Source organism: Sceloporus occidentalis, unplaced genomic scaffold, assembly GCF_023333645.1.
Source record: "Sceloporus occidentalis isolate IW3139 unplaced genomic scaffold, rSceOcc1.0.p SCAF_35, whole genome shotgun sequence".
NCBI classification, from domain to species: Eukaryota; Metazoa; Chordata; class Lepidosauria; order Squamata; family Phrynosomatidae; genus Sceloporus; species Sceloporus occidentalis.
The window spans coordinates 8493912-8518118 of NW_028317015.1; the positions used below are offsets into that span (position 1 = coordinate 8493912).

Sequence of the window (24207 nt, forward strand, 5' to 3'; positions counted from 1 at the left end):
ATGGCAGAAAAGGGGCTTCCCGCACAGACCACAAGCACAGCTGAAGATGGATCCTGCCACCATCTTCAAGACACAACACTTCTCGCCACTCACTTGAAGAAAGTGGAGAATCACATCACGGATGCGCGACGTTTTTCCCACCTTCCAAAACGATCCGCCGTGGACATTGAGTTTAAGGATCTTTCTTACTCGGTGAGAGAGGGGCCATGCTGGAAGAAAAGAGGTGAGCAGGGGCAACATACTGGGAAGAGGGAGGGAGGGCAGGAGCAAGGCACAAACACGTGGGTTTCAGACTGAGTAGGAGGTGCATCAGTTAGGATTAAAGATAAAGAGCAGATGTTACAGAGTGCAATGAGGATAAATAGTTACGCTTTCATTTTCCTTTTTTGATAGCTCATTAACTATGTAGTAGGAAGGCTAGTAAGAAGGATACTGAGGTGCCTTATCAGACGTGTACTTGCTGCTGAGCCTCTCCTAGATAAGTAGGCATGCGCTCTCCAGTAAAAGCCCCAGAGTAATCTCCTTAGTGCATATGGATGATTGCTGATAAAGGACTTCGTCCTAGAACGGAAACTCACAAGAGTCTCTAACATCCTCAGATACTGCAGGCATGCATTGAGAGCTTTCATGAGTGTTTCCTCTTGTTGCAGTGTGTCACGGTAACTCCCTGAGGACATATGGGGGTAGGTTTGAGTTTGAGAGGGGGCCGTGGCAGATTCATAGGGCAGCTCGTTTCTCAGCTTTCCAGTCCCTTTGTACGTCTAACTTGCTATGCGTGCTCCATGGGCCTGACTGGGATAAACAGAGAAATTCTACGGAGCTGCCGAGCACATAGGAACTTTGCCCCTGTATGTTATTTAATTCTTCCCACAGGCTTAGTTTCACCACACTGTCCTTATCCCTATTTCCCGTTCCCTGCAACTCTTGCTCTACCTGCTGGCGGCATTGGGAATTGTGGAACACCGGCACTTACGCCTGACCGGGAGGACAGCAGGATTCCCCCGGAACTCTCGGGCTCATTGCAAATCTGCTGTGGTCTTCTAAAACCTTAATCAGTTTTCCCTCCCCTATGAAGCTCTCCATTGGTATGCTATGTGGGGACAAGGGAGGCAATTGTTAAAGACATCCAAAGATATACAGGGTTTGGGGTCACCCCATAAGGGGATCCTGATGCACCATGTTTTCCATACACCAGCGTATTTCACAGCAGGGGCCAGGGAGAAGGGCGCCAGGCCGACGGCTGAAATGTGGCACGACAGTGGAGTGGAGGATATTTAAAGGACTTGTTGGAGGCTCGAGGGTGAGGGGAAAGCGACAACTCCAAATCTGCGACCATCTTAGAGCTCATGGAGAGCGATCGTCCTTCAAAAGGACATGCGAAAGAGACAATCCCTGTTGGGTCCCAACCAGAGATAATACTTCAAGTTATGGCACAAGCTACTGAGGCGATAAAAAGCAGATTGGACCCTCAGCAGGAGGGATCACATCATTGCAAGGTTCGGCAGAAGGAGGTTGGGAAAATTGCCCTACTCCGCGTTCAAGATCTTTGTAGATGGAGAGGACAATATTGTTGGCTACCTCCAGGAATTTGAGAGGCAGCGTGCCTGGACCTGGATACGGCAGGCTCGGTAACAGTAGCAGCCAATTAACTGGACGGGCCGTGTGGTTCCCGACATGGACATTACAAACTACGAGAGGGCTAAAGGGAAACTTTTAGCTCAGTACGCCATAACCACCAAAGCCTACAGGATAAAGTTATGAGGCCTGCAAAAGTGGGGCAAAGACTCGCATGCAGAATGGGCATACTGCATGCCACGGGCAGCCCAGACTTGGATGCCGGAGACACTGGCACAGCTCGATGAACTTGGTTCAACAAAGGACAAGCTAGTTGGTACCTTCCAGGAGCTGTGGTGGGAGGCTTTCCAATGGGAGTAGGACTACCATGGAGAGTTCCTCCCAACCCCTAAGGGAAGGTAGTGGCTCCAGCTGGACTTGCGAATGCTGTTCCTTGGACAGCAGGGCAAGGAGGAAAGGGTATCCGAGTTGGAGGAGCTGATCCAGGCAGAAATGATGGTGGATGACAGATACAGGGCTCTGGGGTGGTACACAGCCCAGGTATGTTTGTGGCTGGGGAATGATGATCCAACAGAGGACTGTCACTGTTATTATTTGAAAGTCTTCAAGGAGATCCTGACTTTGGTAACACAGCGGAGTGGTGGAGGGAGGACATCCAGAGTTTCAGGGAGCTGGATATCCCAGACGAACATGGGCTGAGGGCTTATTTGGACTTTTAAATTACTCAAGAATAGGAGCTGGAAAAGTCATACAGAAAAGAGTTAGACCTCGCTGAATAGCATGCCCCAGAGATGCTATAACTCCAGCTGAAGTGATGGCAACAGGGCAGCTGGTCTCTGCCATGACGCAGCAAAAGGAAATTTTCCTGGAGAAGTGGATGGGACTGTGGTCTCCACTGGCACAGCCCCAGCAGGAGTGCTGGGATTGGGACAGAGCACTGCTTATCTCTGCCCCTCCTACCTATGGCCCTAGAGCCCAATTGGGTAGATCCAGAGCGTCCAGTCCGGCAGCCCCAAGCAAAGCACTGACATCAGGGTAGAATACCGCTGATCTCTGCCCCTCCTATTTGTCGCTCTAGAGCCTGACCAGCATACCTGGGAACTCTCTAAGTTTGACCCGGAGATCTCTGTGTGAAGCACCGGTTCTCTGGGTCAAGACCCGAATCCTCTGGGTTGCTGGAACGGGGCCTTGCCCCCCCTGCTCCCTGCCAATTTTTCCTTTAAATGGGGGTAGTTTAATGCTGATGTCAGCAGGAACGCCCCCAACATCAGCAGGAGCTCCCACCGACGAAAGTGGTGCCACCCACTGGCTTCAGCGGGAGCGCCCACTGACGTCAGCCCTGGGCTGTGTCCCGCAAGCGAAAGTGGAGCTCAGAAGTTCCCAGGTATGCTGACCAGCCCTGCAGAGTCTGGTCCAGCAGCCCCAACCAATGCCTGGCCTAGTGCCAGAGTCCCTCCCAGCATCTGGCCCCAACCACCAGCGACACCAGAACTCAGGATCAGAAAGTACATCTCTCCAGTGCCCTCCCTTATTGGGGGCCCTAGAGCCAGAGGATGTTATAAACCCAGCGGGAGCGCTAGCAGCTGGACTGAAGGATGTCGAGCTCTCTCCACCAGCCCTGGGGGATTTCTATCTAATACAGGTGGATGGGACTACGGCCTCCACCTGTGGTCCCCGGGAATGCCAGGCAGTCCGCCAAGATCCCCAACTCTGTGTCTGTGACCCCAGCTGCCCTGCCTTCTCTCCAGCGGCTGAAAGCACTCTGCATATGAGGGGGCACAGGGTGACCAGGAAACCCAGTCTGGTTTGCCCAATCCAGCCGTTTACCAACTAACCTGCTATGATAGCTCCGTGCGCATTAATGGGACAAACCAAGAAACTCTACGGAGCTGCCGAGCGCATAGGAACTTTGACCCATATGTTAGTTAATTCTCCTAACTGGTCCTGGGGGTACCATGTTTTCCATACCCCTAGTTTCTATTTCACCTAGTGCTGTGTGTATAAATACAAGTGTCCTGTTCAAAAACCTTGTTTTCCCCCTTCACCAAGTTTTAACGTTTGGGTGCGGAGCTATATATCACTGAACACTTAGCAAAAAATCTTGAGATACTCTGGTCAAATACAGTGCATTCATTCAGTCAAACATGGCATATTGGAAAAGTCATACAGAAAAGAGTTAGACCTCGCTGAATAGCATGCCCCATTTCCAGGATAAGGCAAGTTCGGTGTATAGGAAATTATAAAGACATGTGGGATGTTTGAGCTGTGGCTGTTATTCAACCTGTTTACCAATTTTAGGTTACAAAACTCTGCTAAAGTGCTTGTCGGGCATGTTCTGCAGTCGAGAACTTATTGGGATCATGGGACCATCTGGAGCTGGGAAGTCCACCCTAATGAATATTCTCGCAGGATACAGGTAAAATATTCAACATAATATATTACAAATGGGTATAAGTGAGTTTTGTGTTCTGTAAAATTATAATTTGTGCGACCTAATATACCTTTACATTATATGGGTAGCCAATCAGGAAGGGGAGGGAGCTGTGTGCGCAGATACAGAATATTCTCAATAGAACATGGAAGGTATCCTTTTATAGCAAATATCTCAAAACTTTCCTTGCAGTGATTTAAATGTTTATGCTGATGTGATAATGCAAACAATCTATTTTTCTGAAATTGGTTCTCGGGCCGTTGTCACTGGTTTTCTTCTCTCGGTAGGGCAGGAGAGTGCTGCTGCTTGCCAGTGCGCTGGAGGGTCCAGAAGTAGCTGATGGAATATAGGATAGTTCTGCAACTTTTAGGGCTGTAATGCGCTGTGATACATTCATGCTTAGTGATCATTCTGTACTCCAAGAGAGAGGTAAAAGAAGTGGTACAAAGAAGGATATGTGCAGTGGCGTATCCCGGCCTAGGCCGGATCCAGATCCAGGGGGACTTATCTCTCTCGAGCGAACAACCTCCCCAGTGTCTTATCACACAATGGGCTGGTTACAGGGAGATCTGCAGAGCCTCCATAGGCTTAATTAGAAGGCACTGTGTGCACCTTTAAGATACACTGCGACAGGATGGGATATATGGCAGCCCCAAAGATAAATAACAGCACTGGATACATGGCTGTAGATCATGCTGACATACTTATATACACCAAACATTCTAAGCACATAGAAAAGAGGGACATTGGGGGAAGAAAGGGGGACATAAAGATGGTCCCAAGAAAGGACAGTATCTCCTAAAGAGGGACATACCAGAGGTAAGGTTTGGGCCTATCGTTTAAAGATATAGAAAATGTTAACAATGGGAACTATGATCCAATCTACCCAGATATTCTTGGCACCGCTGGGATAGTCTGCCATGACTGTACATCTTACCTCACTGACAATAAGATGAATCGCATAGAGCAGAAACGCAATGTCGGCTCTGGGTGTTTACATATTTTTCCCATATCATGGAAGGATTACCTATTTGTGTAAATCCATTTTGTGCCTATATTATATACTTCATCATCATGATGTTTTTCTCTTTTTATAGTTTAATACATTTTTTATCAAAATAATATCTGGTTTTATGGACATTGTAGCTATTATTACACAACTTTTATGTAGCAGATAATATAATACTGTGATTAGTATCTCAGTACTGTGTGCATAAGGCTATATTTGCGTTAGAACTGGGTTGAATGCACACTTCTCTGTAAATAAGCTCTTATAGGCACCACCTTGTCCTTGGACTCTGGAAAATACTTAGGGAGTCTAGTCCACTAATAGACAGACAAAGTTAATTTTAGCTTTGTACATTTTTTGGCACGGCCCCAAAGACTCACATAGCATTCATGTCGTACGCCAGTCAAAGCATAATCTTCTCTCTGCTAGTGCGCAAGATGTATAATGTACGATCATGAAGTCGGTTGCCTATAGAAATGTTTCGAATAGTTGTCTATGAGGATGCAAATGTGTTTTACATCAAAACGTTTACTTTTCATTAATGATACATTAACTTGTACTGTAGCCCTGTTGTTGGAAGGGGCATCTTTAATATGGAATTGTGAAAAGGAGTACATAAATAGATACATACAAGTAGATACTATAGCGTCAAAAACTCTCTTTGTTCACGAATGTTTACAAATGTAAAATACATTAAACGTCTTTGAGCTTCTTTATTTTTGCTGTTATATGTAGTTCTAAAAGTTAAACCCCTACCTGGTTCACACACAGGCAGAATCAGAGATAGAACTGTGCTTGTGTTTTCCTAACCTCCATTTTGGCTTCTAGATTGCTATTTGTGGCATGTATGGTGTGAGATGTGACCTTACTGTCATTATTTAATATGTTCTTCTGTTGGGTGTATTTACCATATCAAGTAGAATGCTCTATTCCTTTAATCCAGAAGAAGAGAGCTTGTAGCTCCTCAGCTGCTACTGAACAAGTGCAGGACCATAGCTTTAACACTCTTACTGCCTAGATGTGGCTTTACTTGGGAAAAACAGAATGCTCGCCATATAGTGCATTATTCCAGAACATTTATTCCAGGGAATTAGAATATCCTTTCTATGGGTCACATGACACAGGAGGACCTTACCTGGGTACTGAGCACAGCTTCTGTCTTTCTACCTTTTATTGCTTTTAAGAAACCTTGCCCAGGCAAACTGGTTCCTATTCAATTACAAAGCGAATGCTATTTATTGAGTTGATGCAGATGGGGTAAAAAAGAATAGATAATTTGCACACGGGGATAGTGCTACATAATGCTGCTCATCTCGTAGGCCTGGCTGCGGTGAGATAGGTTTTTTTAACATGACTAAAGCCATAGTTATTATGATACCACATACCTCCCACAATTGCAAACGGCTAGGTTGTGGCTAGCAGCATGGCTAATGGCGAGGCGTTACTAAGACATTTTATCTGAATTTTTGGTTATTGAATAACTATTTATGTACTAAGGCATTTACTAGAATAATTATATATTTCGCACAATTTAAGTATCAGTTTCTATGGTTTCATTTAACATTAATGTGAACAGATTGTTCCTCATACGTAAGGAAACACTGATAGGTCTGATATGATGTGGCTCTTTTCTTCCCTTTTGTGCTTATCTTATTCAGTGTGAACAATTTTAATCTTATACAGATTCATATTTTCATATCTTTTCATCAAGATTTCACACTACATTGAATTATTACTGTATACGGATGAATGCTCCTTTGATAAGGAACGTAGATCAAGCTAACATTCCAGTGGGTGTTGGAACTAACAGGAGTTCATGCAGACTTTCAGAATTGAATATCATTCAATAAGGCAAAAGGAGCGCAAAAAGTTCAGAATCACAAAACAAATGTGCCTCTCTGTATACTGGACAATCTGCAGTACTACCTCATTGCTTCATATCATATAAGATGGCTCCTGAGTTTTAAATGAGTGATTTTAAAAGGTTCCGTGTATATTACAGGGAAAGTGGGATGACCGGACAAGTTCTGGTGAATGGGAAGCAACGTGAACTCCGCACTTTCAGGAAGATGTCATGCTATATCATGCAGGATGACATGTTATTACCACATCTCACTGTCAAGGAGGCAATGATGGTGAGAAGAGAAAATTGAGTAGATAAGTATTAATACTAATATGGATACTGAAACCAGCAACAATAGGTTGTTCCTAATAAGAAAAATGATTACATCACTCAGCGATATATATTTTTTAAAAGTACAGGAGAGGTGATAAAAGTAAAGTCAATTCTCGTCTTGTCATACCCCTTCAATATATGTAATAAGTTCTGCGTAAATTGTTGGTGCTATATCAATAAAAGATAATAATAAAGACTGGAATTTTGGCGTGGATTAACCATGGGGCAAGGACCCTGCTAGGAAAGGGGACAGCTTCTGCTTTCAAGACAGCATTATTTTTATAAATAGATTGCAGCCTCACAATTATAGGTGAAATACCTTCTTGGATACTTAGAGCTTAATTAATTAATATTAATATGTATTTTTGGTATAAGTGCCTGATGTGGAAAATGCTGGCTAAGTAGCTGATCTCATGAAATGTAATTTCCCCCAGGTCTCAACTAACCTGAAGCTCAACGAGAAGATGGATGTTAAGAGGGAACTGGTGAGTAAACATTTTACGGGCGCAGATGCAGAACTATTATTGCCCTTATTTACAGCATGTGGAATAAGTTTGGACCTTAATATTTGCGTGTAGTCAACCATTTAGGTCATACTGGGAACAAAACAATAAGGCTAAGGTAAAAAAAAAATTTATTACTAGTATCACATTAAATAAGGGCTTTTTCTTAATGTGGAGCTAATTTGACAATTCTTACCAAACTCATGGAAGGTAAATAGTCTTAGATTGTTACAATTTCAAAAGAGTTGGGGAAGCTACAAATGATAGCTTTGTCAACCAATATAGGCAACAATATGATTTAAGATGCAAACAGTGAAATTCACAATAGCAAATCACTTTCCCAAATTGGTATTTACCAAAGGCTTTATGGTTGCCTATTTTCATAATCCAATCTATCCAGCTCTTCAGAAATTCCTCACGGTACCCAACTCTTCTGGATTAGCCAAAATATCACTCAAAGGGGGGGGTGTTACCTACCTAGTTGTCAGGAACTGGGTCCATACAGACGACTGTAATGACCCAGAGTGCCCAAAGATGGTGTTCAGGAGTTATCGCGCTGTAGAGGAGATGGACAGGGCCTGGTGCAGGGCGACTGCACTTACCCGGGTGTTCAGCTCCTAGTGTTGTGCAGCCACATACCAGCGCCCTGACATAGCAGCCAATGTTGTCCAGAACAAAACAAAGTGATATCCTGCAGGCACCCTGAAGCAGGCATGAGACATAGTACTAGAATCATGTGCGGGATCCTGCAGGCTGGGAGTATGGAAGCTAACCAGAGCAACAGCTGAAACATAGCGAGCAAGGGGGACAGAGTGAATAAGGGACAGGGAGACACAACCAAGAAACATAGCCAGACAAGACATACATGGCACAACAAAGGACAGGGAACAAGGCAAGGAACACAGGGGATGGAGTGAGGAGCCAGAATCCTTGGATGCTTCTCCTTTAAGCAAGGATAGGATATCTTAACTGGGACATGGGGAGAGGAGAGAGGAACCAAACTTCAGGGAAAAGAGGACAAAGGTGCATAAGAGACAGACAAACATGAACACAGGAACTAGCCTAGGACTATGTGATAACAATTGGAGATTCTGTCACATCATATGGCCATAGTATGCTTAGCCCACCACTATGCCAAAGTACTCCAATATTTCAGTGGGTCCTAACAATAAACCCTGCCTACTGAATTACTAATAAACTGGAACAAAACATTGAATCTAAACACAAAGACCAGAACTGGAATCAAGGAATCAGAAGCACAGAACAGAGCATATGGAAATCCAGAAATGGATGACAGCAAGGGGGGAACTCTAGCGAGACGGGGGAAACTCTAGCGAGATGGGGGGAAACTCTAGCAAGACAGGGGGGGAACTCTACCGACACGGGGGGAACAAGAGAGAAGCAGCTCCGCAGCCTGGATGGAGTCTGACACTAGTTGATTGGCTACTCATAGCCTCCAGCCCAAGTTCTGCTGAGCCATATCTCTATTACCCCAGGGATCTTTCTATATTCTGAGCTTGGGAAAATCATGCCAGATGCCATGGCACAGACTAGAGTTCCTTAGTCTAATTCTTGTCTGCAAACTGGAGAAGATGTTTTTCCCTGCAGACATAAAGGTAATACTAAAATATATCTTCTTCTTGAAAAGCAGCAAGGCATCTTTCCGAAACGTTATAAGAACAACGGAGTGAGGGCTTAAACTATGTTCCTTGGCGACTTACAGTCGCTCAAATAATATTGACTGGAAACATGGGACAGAAACCCTTACTCTCTGGAAAATGTAGTTGTGCTTCCACGATATATAAAAGCTTCAATGATTTTGTTGCAAAAAGAGAATTATTTCAGAAAAAGACCCCCTTGGAGACTTTCTGTGGACATATCAGTTACAAAGATGCCAGCACTTAGGAAGAACATAATTCTGTTCAAGTGCCTGGAAATACAACCATTAGAAGCACTCTTCGACCTACAATGAGCTCCTGGCATGAAAAGTTATCAGCACAGGAGGATCAAATAAAAGAATGTCAAGATCCACTTCGGCAGTACGGCAGTGTTGATTTACATCAACAAAGAAGAACCAAAAGCCACAATCTTGGTGCATAGACAAAGTGTGCTCTTTTGCTCAAGGGCTGAATGGTCCCTAGAAAGTTGGACAGCAGTCTACAAGCCACCACAAGACATTACCTGGAGAAATGGATCTTGGTGTTTTTTCTGATTTGCCACACATTAGGCTAACTGGAGACTGATTTAATGCAGCTCAATGCAATGTGAAGCAGCTAAAACCTTATTTTCTGTGCCTGACAATAAACTATTCCTGGGATTATTAACTAGATTATGCTGTTATTTTGTATTGATTTCACAGAGAAGGAGCTTTAGTGGTCCTTATTGCTGGAAACTGTGGTATTCATAACTGGTGGAGATGCCAGGAGTGACGCCAGTCCTTTTAGGACCTGTAGTCTGTCCAGTTGCCCTTGGGTTGAAATTAACTGTGTGGTACTTGAAAGGGTGCTCTTAATTCAAAAAGTGCAATCTGAAAAGCTAGTTACCATCTGCTTGAAAGCTGGCCTGGTGTGAAGCTTGAGGATTCCTCTGTCCAATCTTAAATTCACTCTCTGCTGAAGTTTCCCCAGGAGGGTTTCAGTAAAGTTATGCAAAGTTACCTTCAAGCCTTTGGTCTTCATATAAGACGTTGTCTGGTCATCCCTGGATTTCCCAGATGATTAAATTAAATACTTAATAACCTGATGGAAATTACCTTTGTGCCATTAGGCAAGTCTCTTTGCTGCTTTTGACTTTAAAGTCTGTGTTACTTGTGGCAGTAAACTCAATGAGACAATGAGAGTTACAAGCCCTCTGCATGAATGTATTAACTTATTCCAAAGGTGGTCTCTAGATTCCATAGGCAACAGGAGATACATTTGTCTACATTTTGAGCAAACTCCGTAATGGAGATTGTAAAGTCTCCATACTGCATGGACTACACCTTGGAGAAAGGATCTCAGTCACTGGACCTATGGTCACTAGATTGATGACATAGGACATCTCCAAGACTTACATGGCTATAGGGAAAAAAACAACTCTGATATTGAGGGCCCATAGAACAAGCTGAGTTGCTATTTCTCAGACAGGAAGCTCATAAGTATGGCAACAAACCTACACATAATGTCCACATTTACACTGTAGATGTCTTATCATTAAAAAGAGGCAGTGTTTAGAACGAAGGTTCTTTGGGCAGTGACATTCTGATTCCACTCAATTTCTCCATATTCCTCACCTGATAAAATTAATTGCATTCTGTATTGGTGGTATGTCTCTTCAGTTACACATGGTTGAATAAGGAGAGGAGGGGGGTCTTGTATAATTTGTCTCTCTAAAATAATTGCTGCCACGAAATGAGCAAGGAAAAGGGATTTTTTTATTTTCCTAAAGGATTTTACTGCTGAGAAAAAGCAAAACCTGAGGCGGCGAAACAAAGGAAACGGTGCAAAGAAACCTTTTATTCTAAGAATTCTGTTCATGAGCCTCTAAAAATAACTAGATTTTCCACTAGTCAACAAGAATCCAGCAGCCAGTGAAATCGCAGAAGTAAAGGGCTTCGTTAAAAAGACTATCGAGTCAAACTCATATTGCTTTTTACTTGTGTACTGCTATAAGAGTGCAATTGGCACCCCCTTCATATGCAGTATGAAACCAACTAACTAGTAAAAGATTACCATAGATGTTTAGGCAGATGAGTATTACTATGAAATGACCTTTTAGCAGTTCTCCAATAAATTTCAGTATTCATAAGGAATTTTATAACATTATAAATTAATGAAGTATAATGTTCATACAAAATAATGTGAAATGCGTCTCTTCTGAAAAACATAATCTATTCACCGCTTGTAATAAATTATTTATTTGATAAAATATTAAAATCGTCTTTTCTGTTGCCTATTTTCTGCTGAACTGTCCTTCTGTCTGTCGCACACTGCATGTGTTATCACATAAATGTTTTATGTTTGTTATCTTCTACAACTAATGCACGAGACCCGTTCACTTTTGTAAAAATGATGCGTATTGTGGTATTTACTATGCAGGTGAATGAAATCTTAACAGCACTGGGTCTTCTGGAGTGCTCAGGAACACGCACTATATGTCTTTCTGGGGGGCAACGCAAGAGACTGGCTATTGCTTTGGAGTTGGTCAACAATCCACCTGTTATGTTCTTTGATGAGCCAACTAGGTGGGAAAGATGGAGTTTCAATTTCCTCCTATACAGATCACTTCTCTATTTCTATTTCTACACAATGAAAAATATATCTATCTAATCCTTCAATACCTGTACATCTACTTGTTTCCAGTTCAGGGGCAAAGGCACAACCATAAGATTAAAAACATTACTGGATTTATGTCCCAAGTACCCCTGGGCATAACTGCTACAGAAGCAAATATTTGACATTGACAAAAAGTGAGCCTGGGCCTGGACCGGCCATCGGGAAAGACGGGCAAATATTTTGTGAGCTGGTGCTCAATGAAGTCCCCGCATCCCTGTATTGCCGGTAGTGCAGCAGGTCCCGTTTTTCTAGTGTGTGCCCATTGACGGGAATGCATGCGGCTGCCCAATGCAATGTGTAGGGAGCACAGAGCATGTCTGCTGGCTGTAAAGTTCCAGGGGTTATTTTATTTCCGAGTCTATCCATAAGAAAGTTCACATGCAGAAAAAAACACAATAACTCTGCCTTAAAGTGGATCTGTCACTTTTCCTAAATCCAACATTTTACAGTTTAGTACCCGTGTAATGGTGTTTGAAGATAAGAATAAACACCCACTTTATGTTGTTTTAGATCTCAGTTCCCACAAGCTGCTTGATTTTTCCTCCACATGTAATTATTTCTAAAATGATCATCGCTGTTTATTCATTCTGGCAGCCTTTATATAATGAGAAGCGAGATAACTTCAGGACAGGATATCGTTTACATTATGCCAGCTGTGCCACATGTAGACACTGATCGCATGTTTAAAGAGACATCCAGCCATAATATGCACATTTAGTGAATGCCTAAGCCCTCCCTGTGCATTAGCCCTGCTAGCCTATGTGCACATGCACTCCAACACTGGCTCGCTCTAGAGATCCGGGGGTATAATGAGCTACAGCTTCTACTTCCTTACAGTTAAAGAGTGAATATTAAACACTCGCAATACGCTATAATATGCATTATTTATTGATGGGGCTGCATGGTGGCACTAAACCATCACTTAGCAAAGTAAGTAAATATCACTAAAACAATTACTCAATATCACAAACTATACATTGTTTCGATAAATAAATGTAGTTATTTACGTATCATTAGGTGCTGATACATTTTTATATTCTTGCCATATTTCTTATTGTTTATGTCTTAACCCTTATTCTTCTTTCTCTTCATTCACACTGTTTCACAGTGGCCTGGATAGTGCATCCTGCTTCCAGGTGGTCTCTCTATTAAATTCTCTAGCTCAAGGAGGACGTACTATTATTTGTACCATACACCAACCTAGTGCAAAGCTCTTTGAGATGTTTGACAAGGTCTGTATGATTACGCAACTGCTGGTTTATTTCATATATATTTGTGACAATGTGTAACATGTAGCAGGCATGTTTTACATAAAGGATTGTGTTTGTTTTGTCTGATTTCAGCTATATATTCTCAGTCAGGGGCAGTGTATATATCGGGGGGCTGTGACTCACCTCATTCCATACCTGAAGAAGCTGGGACTCCACTGTCCCACCTACCACAACCCAGCTGACTTCAGTGAGTCTTGTGGAATCTATTGCACATAATGCCTGTACGTTTTGCCATTCAAAGTAAATGCAAACCGTAACTACTTTTCTACCGCTACAGTTATCGAGCTGGCTTCAGGAGAGTATGGGGATCTGAACCCAGTGTTGTTCCGTGCAGTGGAAGATGGTATGTTACCCATTTCCAGAGAAAAGAGCAAGCCAGCCAAGAGAGACCTTGACCTCTGCCCAAATGTGAGTAACAATGACCTCAAGCAACTCCCAGCTTTAGTAATTAGTGTATGTTAACCCATCCTTCTGTTTATACCTACACATTATTCCAGTGTGGTTATAGCGCTCTCACTTTGGTATTGATTACGAATGGCCAACACTAGAATGTTTCTCCAATGTGAAGGGCTGAGCTGACCCTGTATAATGCATAATTCAGTGTGGGTCGGCAAGCTCTTGTTGAAGCAGAAGTTAACTGGAGTTGGCTCTTCATACTGTATAGAGAAGGACAGCTGATTATTAATATAGCAAACTGTAGAATCATTGGTGTCCATAAGGTAGTACTCTCTACTGTTCATAATTCAAGAGCACATCTCTGACGGCATCTGCAAAAGCTTCTAAGATACTTTAAATAATGCATATATAAAAGATACAGTAAGAGTTAGTTCAACATTTTACATGGCAAATTATGCACAATGTCCGTTGGGATTTCAATGAGATTATATGTTACAAAAACTCACCATGTGCAATCCTGGTGACTTTTGAGAAATGCTTGGAAGGAAATAAAACAGTTAAATAAATGTATGAATGTTATACACACAGTCATTATTTGTATGTGAGACATACACAGATACATCTACAGATAAATGTCACTGTTTCAACAGGATGTCTCCGGTCATGTTGAGAGCCACACGTTTGCTACCAGCTCATGGAACCAGTTCTGCATCCTTTTCAAACGAACATTCATCTCAATCTTCCGAGATACGGTATAAATGGAGGGAGTACCAATAAGTGGCCATCAGACGGACTAAATATTTAGTGGGGTTGAGAGACCTCATCTATATGGTTTGAAAACCCATTTGGGGGGGCAAGGCATCTTTACATAAAGCTATGCCCACTGTACTGGTTTCCAGGTCTGCTAGTCTACTTCACAGGGTCTAATATGTGATATTTGTCACCTTACAAAGCCATTCCCTTTTGTGTTTGATATGCCATTCTCCTCGTGGTATTTGGTGACTAACCCATACTGCTCCAGTTGAAGACCTCTTTATATATATATATAAAATAATGTTACCTTATCTTATTCTTTACCTCAGGTCCTGACCCACCTGCGCTTCATGTCTCACCTGTGTATCGGTGTTCTGATCGGGTTGCTTTACCTGCACATTGGAGATGATGCCAGCAAAGTGTTCAATAATACTGGCTTTCTTTTCTTCTCCATGCTCTTTCTGATGTTTGCAGCACTTATGCCCACCGTGCTGACCTGTAAGCAGATCTACTACCTTCCTGTCTTTGTTATTCCAATATTCTGATTTCTTCACATTACACCATATCCCCCATCTATATAAAACCAATCTATATGTAGTTTCATCGCTTTTCATTTTTTTTTTGGTTATGTGAGTTCGTTTCTTTTCTTTATCTCTTGTTTCTTTGTTATCTTTCACCTACTCTTGTTCCTTAAACATTCCTATCACGTATAATCTTAACCCCACATTGTGTGTGTGTGTGTGTGGGGGCATATTTAAATAGTATATCACGTAATCAGTATATCCTATAATTATCCTACCAACAGGGGTATAACAAAAGAACCTCAAGCTCAGGGGCACCCAAGGTTCCGTGTGCAGAACTGGGCCTAAAACTGTCCCTTATATGCTGTAATATTTAATTATCAAGCATACACAATGTGTTTGTTAACATACCACTGGCTCATATTTAGAGACTTTGCTTCATAATATATATTTCATATGTTCAATAACATGTTCCAAGCCACAGACATTAAGATCCAAAACAGGATATATATGGGGGCAGGTTTTTTTAGAGTGGGTTTTAGAGATGGTTCAAGGAGCCTATACATTTTAAGATACCTGTGTTTTCAAGATACAGCACGCAATAAGCACCTCCTGGTACACAACATCGGGAGAACTGTATAGGATAGGTACCAGTGACCGGTATTGGGTCATGTCCTGAGTATGTTTCACTTCCATAAGCAAAAATGTTTGTAAGCAACATCTATAGGTAATGGGCCTGCACATTCTGTATATAGTTTTTTATTCTTATTGTTGGTCTCAGAGGTCTGGCGCATACTTTTTGCCTTAACTTGTGGTTCCTGGAAATACCTGCGAAACAGCTACTTTTGCTAAATGAGAGAACACATCAGAAAATGTAAAACTACTTATATGTCTGTTGTTTGTCTGGCGGTACTTGCATCTCCCGCAGATAGTTGCGTAATCCAACATCAGTCATGGGCTGGTCCCACAAACTCCAATTATACTGCCATTTTTTCTCATTGCTTACCTTTCCCTTTCACATTTTCTCCCATTTTATTCCTCTCGTTTGTCTAACTACCTACCTGATTTTACCGTCCTACACTTTTCATTATTCTCCTACAGTTCCCCTGGAGATGTCTGTCTTTCTCAGAGAGCACCTTAATTACTGGTACAGTCTGAAAGCATATTATCTTGCCAAAACTATGGCAGATGTGCCCTTCCAGGTAATTGACATTAAAAATGTAATTTATGGTAACAGGGAATACACCTATGTGTTCATTACAGGGGAACTGTCGCTGTCACAGCTTTTAGGAAAACTAGATTCATGGCTACCCATAGCTTGTTGTTTTGTTTTTCTACCAGTGTAATTGTTTTGGAGATGTTTTGCTTAAACGCTAAGGTCATGGGAGCCGAGGTCAGTGGCAGCCTGTGTTCTTTCCCTTCTCCTCATCCAACCACTACAAATGTTGTATGAACCAATTAACAACAATTAGAAAATTAACAAGAGATAACCCAATGGGCAGGAATAACCATGTAGGTCTTCAGACAAGGATTTAAAGATGTTTCCTCATAGTATATACTGTAGCTAAGATGGTTTAATATATACATCCCTTAAAATTGCATATTTTTTGTAAACACAGTTACATGAGTTTATTTAGTATATGAAATCTTGTATGCCGACTGTGAACACCTATGCCCAACACTATGTCCTCGCCCCACTTCAGTGCACTCTTGGTATATACTGGCATTTCAAATTCATGACCTCTCAGGTGTGCTGACACTGTTTGTTTCCCTCTTGCAGATTGTTTGCCCGATGGCATATTGCAGTATTGTTTATTGGATGACTGGTCAACCCCCTGAAGCCACTCGTTTTCTCCTTTTCTCTGCTCTTGCCACTTCCACTGCTCTCGTGGCACAATCTCTGGGGCTCCTTATTGGTGCAGCATCCAACTCATTACAGGTAGAGCAGCCTGTTCAACTTTATTTATATATATATATATATATATATATATATATATATATATATATATATATATATATATATATATATATACATGGCTGTGTGTGTGCAGAATGGCCTCTTAATCACACATCATGGCTTTTTTTCTCTCTGGAAAGGTTGCAACTTTTGTTGGTCCAGTGACTGCAATCCCTGTACTGCTATTCTCAGGTTTCTTCGTCAGCTTTAAAACCATCCCAACATACCTCCAGTGGAGCTCTTACATCTCATATGTCAGGTAAAGATGAAAGGAATTATGTGCAGAAAAAAATGTACCACAAGATATTATTTATATATGAATTCTGTAGGTTTGTAAAAAAGACATAAAACAGAACGTCCTAGAAAGTAGGACAGACAATTGCATACTTGTGAGGATACGAAAATATAAATGTTACATTTGTTTTGTTTCTTTCCTGCTTATTTATGTTGTCAGATATGGCTTCGAAGGTGTTATCCTGGCAATCTACGGCATGGACCGTGCTCCCTTACAGTGCCGCGAGCCACCTTGTAACTTTCAGCTGCCTCAACAGGTCTTACAAGAACTGGATGTTGAGGAAGCCAAGCTGTATGTTGACTTCTTGGTGCTTGGAGGCTTCTTTATTGGATTACGTCTTCTTGCATATCTAGTGCTGCGTTATCGTGTCAAATCTGAAAGGTAGAGGACAAAAAAGGGGATAGAAAGGTGCCATTACTAGGACACTAATTTCAAACTTGCCACTGGAGGAAAAACTTGAGAAACAAAAACCATCAGGAAGAGGTCCATGTATGTTTAACATTCCTTGTCCAATTTACTATCATCATAGTAAATTTTGCTCTTAAAATGATTTACAAGATTTTTTTTTTCTTTTATTATTATGAATTTATTTTCATTTGTGTTTGTCATATCTCCAAATGTCTTTCCAAATAATTGACATTGTATTTACACTGAATGACCATTATTCTATCATTTTGTTCAGTCTTTCTGATATTTGTTTCTTCCCATTTTCGACTTCTAATTCTTACTTTATGTTTTGGTACAGCCTCAACATTTTCTGTGTATCTTTTCCTCTTTTTTTTCTCTTGATCATTCTATCTCTTTACGATTTGCACACTCTTGAGTGGATGTAAGCAATATTAAACCAAAATTCCTCTCTGCACCAGACACTCTCAAAAGACAAAAACATACAAAAATGGACAAGAAACCTACTGCCATGTTGTTAAGAATTACAGTTGAAATATAACCTTATCTTTATAATGCTTCTGCAGCGGTGTACACATGCTGTGTTTCGCAGTACTCAACACTTCTCAAGTGCTCAACTGGCAAAATACAACCGTTCAGATCTTCTAATCTAAAATTTGATGCCTGAAAGCCATGGATTTAATGCATCTGGATGCTTTTTTCTAGGACTCTGTGTCCAATATACTCAAATGGAGAATCTCACAATCTTTCTTCAAAGCACGTTCTTGATAAGTTCCCCTTTCCAACTGCTGCTAATATTTGCCTTCAAATCTTTGCTATGGATTGCTGCAATCCCAACCGATGGTGCTGCAGCTCGGCTCCAATTCTTTCTCATGCCATGTGTTATACGCAAGACAATTTTTAAGCTTCATGGTTGTCTTCTCACTATCATATTATGAAACAGGGTTTGTTATTATTTTATGAATGGTAATATTTTTCCAAATATACCACTGTATTTATGTCAGCTGCCTGTCATTACTTTTTTTGTCTGTACATGTTAGCTTTCACTGTTAATTTATACTAGAAGAGTAAAATGTTTTCTCTAGTAATCCTCTAAAATATTAAATGAAAAAATGCATTGGAGGCAGAGCATGCTTTAAATGATGTGGGGGAGAATGAAGATTTGGAGGCTCGGTAATCCATCATCCATTAAGTGTTTGGAAAACCAATTCCTGGGTAAAAGTAGAAATAATTTCAAGCCTCACAGTACATGCGATGTACATAATCATAACAGAAATAGAGACACAAATTTCAATTCCAGTAAAGGATTTCCCGTTTGTATGTTCCCATTCTGTTTAACACTGACAAGCACATCCTGCATATTCCATCCCATGGATGCATTATCACCGCCACTGAAAAAGGTAAAGGGGAATGGCAGGCCTTACATGTACGGTCATTTTCGGTCTTAAACACTTTTCATGTTCTCCTACCCCTTCACAGCTTGAGAGATATAAAGATATCTTTAAATGTATTAAATAAAATATATCTATATATCCAAGCTTCTGAATCCTAAGTCATTTGGAAAGGTGCTGGAACCTATGCATGTATATTTACTTTTATTGATTTAGTGCTTACAGGTGTACTTAGTATACAGTTTACAGTTTAATAAGGGGGCTGTAATAAGTGTAGTCATGTAATAAGTACAGTAGTCTACCGTATATACAGTTTGATCGGGGGAAGGTAGGTATGAATATATTAGGAAAGGAGGTCCCTGCCCCATAGAGCTTACAGTCTATCAAGTAGTAGGGAATGGGTTGTCCTAAAGATACTATCAGGAGAGGAGGTAAGTGCAATCTGTCTTGTCATTTCAAGTCAAAGTATGTGGGTTGCTGTGGTGCTACAATAAAAGTGTGTTTTACTTTTAATATTGTGGAGAGCTGAAGCTTGGTGAAATAAGGTGGTGGGAAGTTTTTAAAATATGGGGAAGGCATTTAGTCCAGACAGAGCAGTAGCTGTTAAAGGAGCAAAGATGCCCACTAGGCATGTAGGTAGATGGCAGGATATCAAAGATGATGAGAATGAGGGCAAGCGTTGAAGAGTCTATAAGGTACGAAAGGGGATTTTGAAGGTAATGCACTGATTTATAGAAATCCAATGTATCCATTTGTATGTGGGCTTGATTGGTGTTTAGGAGTGAGTGAGTGGATGAATACGTCTTAAAGGCAGAAATTGGACATGCAGGCTGCTAAAGGGGCTGAAATGGCACAGCCAGGTTGTTTCAGGGCAGGGGTGGCACTGGCAGGCTGTTTAGGGGACAGAGATCACACAGGCAGGCTCTTTAGGGGACATGGCACAGACAAGCTGCTTAGGGGCAAAGATGGCACAGACAAGCTAGGACAAAGGTAGCACTGTGGGGCATATTGCTTGTGAAGTAGGGGGGCCCTGTGGTTTATAATTAAACCCCTGATGTGGTGTTTGGGCAAATGAGCTTAACCACGCTTTAAAATATGTGGAGCTGATGTTCAAGTATTTCCAGAACGGCCTTTCATTCCCAATAGGGATTATACTGTCTGCTGCTAGAAGCCTACCACGTCAATGTCTGGCTTTAGTATACAGTATAGTGATGGAGGTTATGCTGCACTACTGTCAATGTCCTGCTCAGTGTATACTGATAAGAGTTACGCTGTACCACCATCAATGTCTTGCTCCTTATATAGTGATAGGAGTTATGCTGTACCATATGTGTTCAGTAAATGTTATTTATAAGTTAATCATTTACATTTTCCATTTGACATAGTGTTTACAGATTTGTGAAATAAATATTCTTGTCAACATTAATTTTTTCGGGGTGTCTTTACGTTTTAAAGTTTGTTAGGGAGTTCCAAAGACAGGATCTGCCCCAGGTGCCAAATACTGTAGGTATGCCCCTGCACGGAGGAAATAGATATAAGGAGGGGACAGCTGGGGCGCTGCCCTAGGCTGCACCACATTCCTGGTTCATACACTCTAACACTATTCGCTCAACACCATACACACCACATTGTATACTAACACACATAGTCTAACACTGTACATTGACAGCACACACAGTCTAGCATTGTACACTAACACACCTACACTCATTGTAGCACTGTACCCTGATGTTCTAACACCGCACACTGACACTCCCCTCACGCACACAAACAACATGCATTGTCACACGCAGTCTAACACTACACTGACACCTACAGAGTTGCACTTGTACACTGTCAACCCCCCCCACAAATTTTGGCAAAGGGAAAGGTTAATATCCAAGCATTTGAAATATCTTGGGGTGTCTAGTTTTCAAAAATATATGGTGGGGGTAAATTGCATTGGCCAGCTTCAAAGATGTCGCAAATAACACATGAGGCAGAATGACCAGATTTGGGGGGGAAATGGTTTTGAAATAGCAAAACGCTACTTGTACTTATTGCCCTATAACTTGCAAAAAGAAGCAAAAAAACATTGGGTATTTATAAACTCGGCACAAATAGTTGAATCTATTTAGCAGGTTTGTTCTTTAGTTTTTGTAGACGAGTAAAATATTTTTCGAGAAAAAGTGCTTTTTTTAAAAAACTTTCATCATAGTTTTTTTTGTTGTAGAAAATAAGATGATAGGGATCAAATATATGATCAACTTGTGTGGGTACACTAAATGGGAGAGGAGAAAATTACCGCTAGCCACGAGCACTGCAAAAGTTTTAAAACAGCCTTGGCCACGAAGGGCACAAAAAATAAAAAACAACCTGGTCTTTAACCCCTTAATGACAATTGCCGGTCCTGGCACGGCACGGAAAAGCATGTGCTTTACGACAATTGACGTGCCAGGACCGGCACGTCTTTAAACGGGTGCAGAAAGCGATCTACTATCGCTTTCTGCACCCAAAAAGCGTTGCTGAATGCCTCGACCTCGAGGCATTCAGCAACGCCGCGATCGGCACAAAGGGGCCATCTCTGGCTCCTCCACGGGGCGTCAACATCCGCCATACTTTGTATGGCGGCGGACGCCCGTTTTAAAAGCGTTTAGGAGGCGATCGACGATCGCCTCCTAAACTTAAATGGTGTCGCTGGAATGCCTCGATCAGGAGGCATCCAGCGACACCAAACACTAACCTTTTGATGGGCTGTGACCGCTCCGGAGAGCGGTCACAGCCGCAGCTGCCGGCAATCTTCGCCATCAAGGAAGATGGCCGCCGTCCTGTAACAGGAACCACAAATTTTAAAAGTTCGCTAGATAGTCCAGACCATCTAGAGAACTTTGGCTCCACTTGCAGGTTGAATACAGGTACTGCATTCACCATGCAAGTCAATGGAGCCCAGCTTTCTAATCACAGTGTGATTAGTAAAAATAAATTAAAAAATAAAATAAAATTAATAATAATTAGAAAAAAATAGTAAAAAAACAGTAAAATGTAAAAATCATTTCCCACTGATGTCACTATCAGGGGAACCTCCAAGTTGAAAAAAAATGTTAAATTTTTTTTTAAAAAAAATAAAAAAAAAATATATATATATATAAAAAATATATTTTTGTGAGCAAGTCCTAAAATTAGCATATTAGCTTAAAACAATTCTCGCATGGAAAGAGTTAAAATACTGGCATATTAAATGCCCGTGGGGTGTCTACTTTTAAAAAATGTATGATTTGATGGGGTAAATTGAATGGACCAGGTTCAACAACGTCCCAATTAACACGGGGGGAAGGATGGCCACACATCTAATTTCCAATTAGAAAAATGCACACGTACCAAATGTGGCCTTTTAGTTCCCCCAAAAAATGACACACCCATGCATGTGGGGTATCACTGCACTCAGGAGATGTTGCTGAACACATTATGGGGTGTCGTGTGACAGCGGCATATACCAGGAGCTGTAAATTCATACATAAAGTAGGTGTGTGTGGGAAAAATACACACACAAAAATATTACTGCAAACTTTGAAAAAATGCTGGTGGTAAAATATGTGAATGCAAAGAGTTAAAATACCAGCATTTAAAATACCCTGTGGTGTCTAGTTTTGAAAAATATATGGTTTTGTTGGGCACACTGAAATGGCCTGGCTCAAAGATGTACCAAATAGGGCATGGGCAGTGGATCCCCAAATGCCAAAGTTCAACATTGAAAAATGCGCATGCCCCAAATGTGGCCCTTTTGCCCCAAAACAGCCAGGCAAAATCATTCATGTGGGGTATCGCTGCGCTCAGGAGATGTTGCTGAACACATATTGGGGTGTTTTGTGGTTATTGGGGTGATAGTGACATAAACTAGAACATTTTAATTCATACCTGAAGTAAAATGTGTATGACAAAACAAATGCAAAAAAATGACTACCATAAAGTTTGACAAAGACTGGTGGTAGATATGGTGCATGGAAAGAGTTAAAATACTAGCATTTGGAATACCCTGGGCTGTCTAGTTTTCAAAAATATATGACTTGATGGGGTAAATTGCATTGGCCGGGTTCAAAGATACCCGAAATGGCACATGGGGGGAAGAATTACCAGATTTGGAAAAAATGGCTTTGAAATAGCAAAACGCTACCTGTACTTATTGCCCCATAATGGGTAGAAAAAAGCAAAAAAACATAAAAACATTGGGTATTTCTAAACTCAGGACAAATAGTAGAATCTATTTAGCAGGTTTTTTCATTACCTTTTATAGATGAGTAAAAGATTTTTCAACTAAAAGTTAGAAACAGTCATTTTTTTCTACATTTTTCACCATATTTTATAATTTTTTTAATAGTAAATAATATGATACAATCAAAACAATGTCATCTAAAGAAAGCCCTTCTTGTCCTGAAAAAAAAAATATCTAATGTGTGTGGGTTCAGTAAACGGGAAAGAAGAAAATTACAGCTAAACACAAGCAGCGCAGAAATGTTAAAAAGGCCATTGTCACAAAGGGTACAAAAAGTAAAATCAGCCTTTGTCTCGAAGGGGTTAAGGACTTCAATTCAAAACTATTCTAAACAGTGCCCCTGGGTTAAACGTGTATTAGAGTGAATCAGTCTATCTCCTTTAGGCCCAAAATATACAGTGCACACTGCCCTTACACGAGAGCTCGACAACCTCAAGAGGAGCTAGTTGCTAACAAAACATAAATGATATTTTGATCATAAAACACAGCGCTGTATACAGTAATGTAGGCTAGCACTAGCAAAAATCTAGTTTTATCTAATTTTGTTTCAGCCTTGGGCCTGCCATTGTTTTCAGTCATGTCAGATTTTGGGTGACCTTCTCTGCTCAAACACCACATTGAGGTGACTGTTTATGATAATTCTAATGAAGTTCCTCCATAGATTTTCAGAGTGTCCATGGTGAATAGGTCCTATTGCCCCCCTGAGATCTGACCAGAGCTTTTATTACCGAACCATATATTGCCACTAGAAGTTATAAAACGACTCATTGTTTTCTTACTACCGATTTCTATTTCAAGCCCTACTATGGTGTTTTCAAGATGGATGTAATAATCTAGCACCACTTCAACTTTTGGAAGACTAACAATGGTGACTAACTTCCATCGGGGCGGCAGGTCTGGAGGGGTATCAGCCCTCTTGCCGCAAGACTGGGGAGCAGAACGCCACCTTGCTGTGCCGCTGC

At 41.3% G+C, this 24207-nt stretch overlaps 1 protein-coding gene across 1 annotated transcript; it reads left to right on the forward strand.

Annotated features, from left to right (window-relative positions):
• Nucleotides 1-17585, forward strand: LOC149298067 (ATP-binding cassette sub-family G member 4-like). Its single transcript, XM_089487916.1, has 14 exons — nucleotides 1-223; nucleotides 3874-3991; nucleotides 7018-7150; nucleotides 7626-7676; nucleotides 11771-11916; nucleotides 13116-13239; nucleotides 13351-13465; nucleotides 13556-13686; nucleotides 14325-14426; nucleotides 14757-14925; nucleotides 16050-16150; nucleotides 16729-16887; nucleotides 17046-17164; nucleotides 17360-17585. The coding sequence occupies exons 1-14, from the start codon at nucleotides 1-3 to the stop codon at nucleotides 17583-17585; spliced, it is 1917 nt and encodes a 638-aa protein (XP_089344042.1).
• Nucleotides 17586-24207: the final 6622 nt, after the last annotated feature.

Excerpts from the sequence above, each read along its gene's own strand:
- LOC149298067 (XM_089487916.1), top strand. The coding sequence starts at position 1 with ATGGCAGAAAAGGGGCTTCCCGCACAGACCACAAGCACAGCTGAAGAT. Across the intron at positions 224-3,873 it reads GCCATGCTGGAAGAAAAGAG|GTTACAAAACTCTGCTAAAG; the intron begins GTGAGCAGGGGC and ends TACCAATTTTAG. Across the intron at positions 16,151-16,728 it reads TGGCAGATGTGCCCTTCCAG|ATTGTTTGCCCGATGGCATA; the intron begins GTAATTGACATT and ends TCCCTCTTGCAG.